This window comes from Solanum tuberosum, unplaced genomic scaffold (genome assembly GCF_000226075.1).
Source record: "Solanum tuberosum cultivar DM 1-3 516 R44 unplaced genomic scaffold, SolTub_3.0 scf00079, whole genome shotgun sequence".
Lineage (NCBI taxonomy): Eukaryota > Viridiplantae > Streptophyta > Magnoliopsida > Solanales > Solanaceae > Solanum > Solanum tuberosum.
The window spans coordinates 1,777,628-1,785,940 of NW_006239004.1; the positions used below are offsets into that span (position 1 = coordinate 1,777,628).

Here is an 8,313-nt window from a genome sequence, read left to right on the forward strand (position 1 = left end):
ATACAAAAAAATATTAAAATTTGATAGAGGGGTAACCAAATCCAACATGGGCCGCCTACGTATATCATTCTTTATAATTCAGATCATACGTAATTCATTACAAGAAAATGTGTGATAAAATGAAAATAAAGATATTAAATGTGCGTTTAGAAAATAAAGAGAGCAATAACTGCATATACATAGTTCTTTCCAATGTCGTGCACTCTTCTTTTTTACCCTTCATATAGAATGTCTTTAAATGACCCTGTTCAAAATCGTCTTGCGCTTATCCTTAAGCATCAAATATGTTATCAGATGAAGAAGCGTCCTCAATATTGACTAATTTTTTTATCAGGTTTTAAATTTTGTTTTTGATGGTTGAATAATTCTTTGTATCGTGTCCAACTTCTCCTAAATAATAAGCACATCTATGATCAGCCCTATAAGATTTTCCCAAATAATTGAGTGATCTTCCTTCTATATGATGGAGAATATCGGCTCGTTGCTTTCAACCTTTCATAATGTCGAGTTTGATATTCCAATAATGGTGTAAATATTTTAGGAGGCTTCCTTAAGTTTGGACGAGAACTTTTTTTTTTGATTGGCATGGTGGTTTTAATACTTCCTTTGAGGATATGAGTGCATATGAGTATCTGATGAGTCCGAGATTTGGACTCATTTGGGGCTTTATTTGGATAGATTTAGTGTCCTCAAATGCTTATTTTGTGCCAATAACTGATGTAAAATCCTTTATTTCAAGATATTGGGATTGAGGAACAAAGCAGGGACACTAATTAGCAAAAAGGAACGAAGCGAGCTGAAACAACGAAGAAATGAAGGCATGGTGATCGCCAATGTCACTCGGCGACTCGCCAAGTTACCACTCTATCGCCTAAAGTTATAGAAAACTGAGGCTGAATTAGGGGTAGCTTCGGCGAGCAGCAGTTCCACTCGGCGTGTCGCCGATCGCTTCAGCGATGGATGACAAAGTTGCCAAAAGTACTGATGGAGATCCAGATAAGTGTTGATCAGCGAGATGAAAGGAAAAAGGGCGCATTGTGGAATAACTCGGCGATCCCGATCATGCTCACCTAAAATTACAGTGGCTGAACTAAGAAGAGGTGAAAAATGAAGGCGAGATGAAGGAAAATCGGAGAGTCGCCGAACGGTCAGCAAATCCCGACTTACCTCGCCGATTGGTCCAAATAGCCACAGAATAGACTTGCATAAATTGATTTTTGCAAGAGAGAGAAGGTATGCAGAAACGTGAGGAATAAAAGATTAAGAGAAAAAAACACTACCATTGTGGATTTCAAGTGATTTTTGCAAGGTTTTCATTGAGATTTTGTAATAGAGAAGATTTTAGTTGATTTTAACTTCCAAATTTCATTTACCTAGCTATGGAAAACGTGGCAAGTGTTGATTTTCTTATTTTCATCATGATTGGCTAAAACCCTAACCTTGGGGGTTTGAATATGTGACCAATTGTTGCCTTCTACTAAATGGGTGTTGTCAATTAGTGATTTGTGATGTTAATCTGAAATGGGTCTAAATTATTATGGTGGTTTAACTTCATTATTGCATCTTTGGTGTGATATATTTGAGAGTTTTGTGCTTGCTCGAGAGAGAAGTACAGAACCAACATAGTATTTTGGTATCCTTAGTAGTGGGTCTTGACGGTTTCAGCTTGAGAAAGTTAAACCCAAAACCCAACCTTTGTATCCAGCTCGAAAGAGTGGATTTGATGAGAACGTGGGCTGGTTAGCTTAAGGATAGTGTTGAGGTTCGAGAGAACTCAACGTAAATGAGGCAATTGTTCGAGAAAAAATTGTTTTACTTATAGTCCATTCTACCCGTAACGAATTAGCATTATCAGTAATGATGTACACCCATTAAGTTGAATTCGACAGTTGGTTAGTCAATCCCCCAAGTTTTTTCTAGTTATTTGATTGTTTCTTGCTAATACTTTGTAGTGTGTTGGTAACGACATCCTGAAGATTTGATTATTTAAATCTTAAGTGTGTGCTGCTCAGCTGTAAAGTCATCATCATACCTTCGTATTTGAATCTAAAGAAATCTACTCTCTGTAGGATCGACCCCAACCCAATTGGTTGGGTTATATAATGACTAACTATCGTTGACACTTAGAATTGGATGAAGTGTCCTTGAAACGTTAATAAAAAATGGCACCATTGCCGGGGAGTAGCGTTACTTAGAATTCTTTGATCGAAGATTTGATTTGTGAATTTGTTGGCTGTAGTTGAATTGGCTTAGGCTGCATTATGTAGTGTTGGTTTGACTACATAGACGTAAAAATGAGTGAGGAAGAGGTGAATGGTATTCAAGAAGGTCATCAGGACGATATCAATGATATTAATAGTGTTTACAACCCATCTCATTAAGGTGAAATAGGTGCAATTTGCATACCACAAGATGATGGGAATGCAATATTTGAGGTCACTAGCACGACTCTTCATCTCCTCCAAATGAGGGGACTCTATGAAGAGCTAGAACATGAAGACTCGCATGAGCATGTAAGAAGTTTTACAGAGGTGTGCAGCCCATTTTCATTCAAGAATGTGTTACAAGAGTCAATCCGACTTCGGTAATTTCCACTATCTTTGACGAGGGAAGCCAGCAAGTGGTTGGCCGATTTACCAAACAATTCCATCACATCATGGGAGGAGCTGATTATAGCATTCAATGCAAGATTCTTTCCACCATCAAGGATGATGAAGCTTAGAGACGACATTCAAGGTTTCAAGCGATGGGAGGGTGAACTCATTCAAAAAATGTGAGTGAGGTTTAAGAAACTCTTACTTAAATGCCCAACTCACGGGCTACCAAACGATTTGCTACTCCTATATTTTTACCGGAGTCTTGGTTCAGTTAATAAAGGGGTGGCTGATCAATTAGTACGAGGGGAAATAATGTTGCAATCATTTGAGGTGGCCTCATTCCTTCTTGATGACATGACGAAAATAAATCAAGCTTGGTACACCCAAGAGGATCAAGTCTCTCCTTTTTGTTTTAGAATGACACAAGAACAACTTGATAAGGAAAGAGAGAGGGATGAAAACATCAAGAAGATGTTGACCCAAATGGAACTATTACAAGAGCATATGATGGAGAATGTGGAAAATCCCAAAGGGACAAGTGAAGTGTTTAGAGTTGAGAAGGGTTCTTCCTCCGGTTATTCAAAGTAGGGGCAGAATCAAGGTTGGAACTATCACAAGGGGGAAGAGCAAAAAAGATACTATCAAGATTGGGCCGAGCAAAGTGAGTATTGGAAAATGGAGGAGGACCATGAAGAGGACGACACTCACTCAAGTGAGAGCCCAAAATCGAAAGGGAGTGCAAGTAGTCACCGGGTGAATGATTTGCTGTCACGCATCCTTGATAAAGTCGAAGGTTCGGATGACTTGTTAAAAGGGATAAAAGCTGACTTTTCATCATTGAACAATAAAGTGAACTTTCACGCAAATGCAATCAAGATACTTGAAGGTCAGTTGAGTTTACTTTCAGCAAAATTAAAACCTTAAATGGCAATGGAAGATGATAATAGAGGGCTGGCTGTGGTTACTCATAGTGGAAAGGTAGCAATAGGCAATGTGACGGGCAATGAAGAAGCTCAAATACATGAAGAAGACAAAGGTATAGAGGAAGAAGAGACACAAAAAGATGTGGAGAAACATAATCCCATCCCAAAAGTTATGCAACCTTTACCCAAAATATCGCCTCCATTTCCCCAACGTCTCAAGTAGAAGAATGAGGATGAGAAGTTCAAGAAGTTTTTATCAGTGTTCAAGACACTATCAATTAATCTCCTTCTAGTTGAATCATTGTTGGAAAGTCTGGGTTACGCCAAGTTTATGAAGGAGTTAGTCACAAAGAAAAAGAGTTTGGATTTTGAGACAATCGAAGTTTCTCATAGTTGTAGTGCAATCATCGGAGCTGATAAAAAAAAGAGAAGATCCCAGAGCGTTCAACATCCCTTGCACCATCGGCATGCTCCAATTTGTTAAAGCCCTATACGATTTGGTAGCAAGCATCAACCTAATGCCATATGCGATCTATAAACAACTTGGGTTAGGGGAACCAAAAGAAAACAACAATGAGACTCTTGATGGCAGACCGATCGACTAAACATCATGTGGGGATACTATATGACATCTTGTTAAAGGTTGACCGATTCATTTTCCCGGCTGATTTTGTCATTCTCAATTGTGAAATAGATGCTGAAATTCCCATCATTTTTGGGAAGACCATTCTTGGCAACCGGGAGAGCATTGGTGGATGTTGAAAGAGGAGAATTGAAGTTTCGGGTGAACGAAGATGAAGTAACCTTTAATGTTTGTAAGTCGATGAAACACCCAAGTGATATTCACGTGGTCTCCACTGTTGATGTTATTGATGAGGCGGTGGCTAGTGTGAGCCACTTGATGTGTATGAGTGAGCCACTTGAAGCCATGCTTGCGAACTATGATGAATTCCAAATTCAAGGCTATGAAGAGGTAGTAGCTTCTCTCTCAGGCTTGGGAGGGATATTCAAAGACTCCGTTGAAGTTGTACATTGATCTAAAAAATCAAGAAAGTCCTCCCGCAAAGCCATCAATAGAAGAACCACAAAATCTGGAGTTGAAAGTACTTCTCTCCCATCTCCGTTATGCTTTCTTGGGGGAAAATAACACCTTACCGGTGATCATTGCAGCTGACTTGCTTGAATGGTAAATAAAATTGATCCTTGAAGTGTTGATAAGGCATTTCAAAGTTATAGGTTGGACTATCGCTGACATAGTGGGCATTCCTCCCGGTATTTGAACTCACAAAATTCAGCTTGATAGTGATTATAAGCCAAGTGTTGAACATTAGTGGAGATTGAACCCACCGATGCAAGAGGTGGTGAAAAAGGAGATAATAAAGTAGTTGGAAGCAGATGTGATCTACCCTATTGCGGATAGCAAATGGGTAAGTCCAGTACAATGTGTACCGAAAAAGGGAGGCATCACAGTAGTCCCAAATGAAAATGGGGAGCTTGTATCGATGAGACCGGTGACCGGATGGAAAGTATGCATGGCTTACCGAAATTTAAATTCGTGGACTGAAAAGGATCACTTTCCCATACCTTTCATGGATCAAATGCTTGATCGATTCTCAAAGAGAGGTTGGTATTGCTTTTGGATGGATATTTCGGTTATAACCAAATCTCCATCGCTCCTGAGGACTAAGAGAAAACCACTTTCACCTGCCCATATGGAACTTTTGCCTTCAAACGGATGCCGTTCGGGGTTATGTAATGCTCCGGCATCATTTTAGTGTTGCGTGTTATCTATTTTTGCTAACATGGTAGAGAATTCAATGGAAGTATTAATGGATGACTTCTCGGTTGTGGGTGACACTTTTGAAGCCTATTTAGCACATTTAGGACAAGTTCTCCAAAGATGTGTGGAGACAAATTTGGTCCTAAACTGGGAAAAATGCCACTTCATGGTTAAAGAAGGGATAGCTCTTGGTCCAAAAGTGTCGCAAAAGGGGCTGGAGATTGATAAAGCAAAAATTGAAGTGATTGAAAAGTTACCACCACCAATTTCGGTGAAGGGTGTTCGTAGTTTTTTGGTACATGCCAGTTTTTACCAGAGGTTCATCAAAGACTTCTCAAATATTGCACATCCTCTATGCAAACTGTTGGAGAAAGAGGTGAAATTCCACTTTGATGATGCTTGCATGGTGGCTTTCAAGTGCTTGAAAGAAAAATTGGTTTCCACCCCAATCATCATTAGTCCTGATTGGTCAGACTCTTTTGAAGTAATGTGCGATGCAAGCGGCACAGCATTAGGTGTTGTATTGGGGGATAAAACGCAACAAACGTTTTCACCCCATTTACTACGCAAGCAAAACTCTAAACAGTGCTCAATGTAACTATACAGTTACTGAACAAGAGTTACCTGCGGTAGTTTATGCGTTTGAGAAGTTCCGGGCATACTTGCTAGGTACTAAAGTGATTGTTCACACTGATCATGTTGCACTGCGTTATCTGATGGCAAAGAAGGATGCCAAGCCAAGATTGATAAGGTGAGTGCTTTTATTGCAAGAATTCGACTTTGAGGTCAAAGTTAGGTGAGGTTGTGAAAATCAAGTGGATGACCACTTATCAAGATTGGAAGGAAAGGAAAATGACGAGCTGGAGATCGATATAAATGATGTTTTTCCCGATGAACGTATTCACGGTAACTCTCAAACAATCTCCTTGCTATACTGATTTTTCTAATTACATAGAGTGTGGGTTAATGTCGGACGAACTGAACTTCTACCAACAAAAGAGGTTCTTGTTCGATGTTAAGAAGTACTTTTGGGATGAGCCATATTTATTCAGAGAGTGTGCAGACCATATCATTAGGAGATATGTTCCAGAAGAAGAAACCATCGAAATTCTCCATGCTTGTCATGTTTCATCGGTTGAGGGTCATCATGGTGGTGTACGTACAGCTGCTAAAGTTCTACAAAGTGGGTACTACTCGCCGTCTCTCTACAAAGATGTTCATGAGTTTGTTAAGAAGTGCACTAAATGTCAGAAACAAGGTGGAGTGTCTAAAAGACACGAGTTGCCTCTTACACCCATTTTAGAAGTTGAGTTATTTGATGTTTGGGGAATAGATTTCATGGGCCCATTTGTGAGTTCGTTTGGTAATAAGTATATCTTGGTGGCTATAGATTATGTTTCTAAATGGGTGGAGGCTGTTGCACTTCCAAACAATGAAGGAAAAAGTGTTGTTCAATTCCTGAAACGCTACATCTTTGTAAGATTTGGTACTCCTCCGGCTATTATTAGTGATGGGGGATCCCACTTTTGCAACAAGTGGTTCTCAGCCGCATTGAGTAAGTATAGAGTGAAACACAAAGTAGCAACTCGGTATCATCCCCAAATGAGCGGCCAAGTTGAAGTGTCAAACCGGGAGATCAAAAGCATCTTGGCCAAGATAGTGAATACTAATAGGACTGATTGGTCTCGAAAGCTTGATGACGCACTATGGGCGTATCATACCGCATACAAAACACCAATCGGTATGTCTCCGTCTCAACTATTTTTTGGTAAATCTTGCCATCTACCAGTTGAATTGGAACACAAAGCATTATGGGCATTGAAAGCTCTAAATATGGACTGGACAAAGACTTCAAAAGAGAGAGTAGAGCAGTTAAATGAGTTGCACGAATTCAGGTTCAAAGCTTATGAAAGTTCAGCCCTATACAAGTTAAAGATGAAGAAATGGCATGATGCTAAAATCCTTAACAGGGATTTCAGAGTGGGAGACTGGGTGTTACTATACAACTCTCAACTTAGACTCTTTCCAGGAAAGCTCAAGTCCAAATGGTCAGGACCGTTTAGAGTGACACGAGTGTTCACAATTGGTGCCATCAAAGTTAAAGGTCAAGACGGACCTGCATTTAAGGTGAATGGGCAACGCTTGAAGTTATACTTTGGCAAGTGCCAAGAGATTTCTCTGATTGTGGTGGTTTACCTGGAAGATGCTTGAGAGCATTTCCACGTGCCACGACATTAAATAAGGTGCTTCTTGGGAGGCAACCCAAGTGTTAGTGTTTTAAATAATGTGTGTTGATTTTGCAGGTGCAAGATATTGTGCGAGAAGAAGATGCTATTGGCGGATCGCCGACCCCGTTCGGCGAGCACGACATAGTCCGCCCTATGGACTTCAAAAATGGGGCTGAGATTCTGGAAAATTCGGCGAGAGACCTTCAGCACTCGGCGAATCGCGTACTTAGGCAACCCAATTTTTCTCGCCCTTTTTACTTCAGTGCTGGCAGCATAACTCAATGATCGTTCGGCGATATTCCAAGTCCATTATGTGAATCGCCGACCTGGCGACCTCTTGCATCTCTGCCGATTTACCCCTTTCTGAGAGTGTCACCCTCTAGAACTAAGGGCGATATTCAGCTCATTGGGCGCACCACCGAAGCATTCGGCGACTGGTTCATTTTCTCGCCAACTGGGTGCTTAGTGAAGATTTCTCGTCACCTTGCTCTGCATGTTAACATACTAGAATTTTATCTTTATTTGCTAGTTTTTATTTTAATTCTTCTTTTATTTGCGGGAGTGTTCATTCTCTACTCACATTGGTGACAATGTTGAATGCTTTTGATGGGGGTGTGTACTTGTTCAGTAAATTCCTTTGTGTTCTTGGACCCTTTTGGATGCATTCTTTTCCATCTCTTGGTTGTGTTTAATTTTAGTGTCGGTTGTGATCAATACCGATGACTTGAATGGTGCTCTCAATCGAACAAACATGAATGTGCAACTACGATGAAGTCAAATAAAGT

General features: G+C 40.2%; 1 protein-coding gene across 1 annotated transcript; it reads left to right on the forward strand.

Moving 5' to 3' along the window:
- The first annotated feature begins 5,322 nt into the window (after window positions 1-5,322).
- On the forward strand, window positions 5,323-7,813 carry LOC107060407 (uncharacterized). The gene is made up of 6 exons (XM_015308340.1): window positions 5,323-5,815; window positions 5,907-6,051; window positions 6,136-6,206; window positions 6,256-6,546; window positions 6,691-7,490; window positions 7,604-7,813. Exons 1-6 carry the CDS (start codon window positions 5,323-5,325, stop codon window positions 7,811-7,813), a joined length of 2,010 nt encoding a protein of 669 aa, XP_015163826.1.
- Window positions 7,814-8,313: the final 500 nt, after the last annotated feature.

Excerpts from the sequence above, each read along its gene's own strand:
- LOC107060407 (XM_015308340.1), top strand. The coding sequence starts at position 5,323 with ATGGTAGAGAATTCAATGGAAGTATTAATGGATGACTTCTCGGTTGTG. Across the intron at positions 6,207-6,255 it reads TCCCGATGAACGTATTCACG|AGTGTGGGTTAATGTCGGAC; the intron begins GTAACTCTCAAA and ends CTAATTACATAG. Across the intron at positions 6,547-6,690 it reads TGTTAAGAAGTGCACTAAAT|ATTATGTTTCTAAATGGGTG; the intron begins GTCAGAAACAAG and ends TGGTGGCTATAG.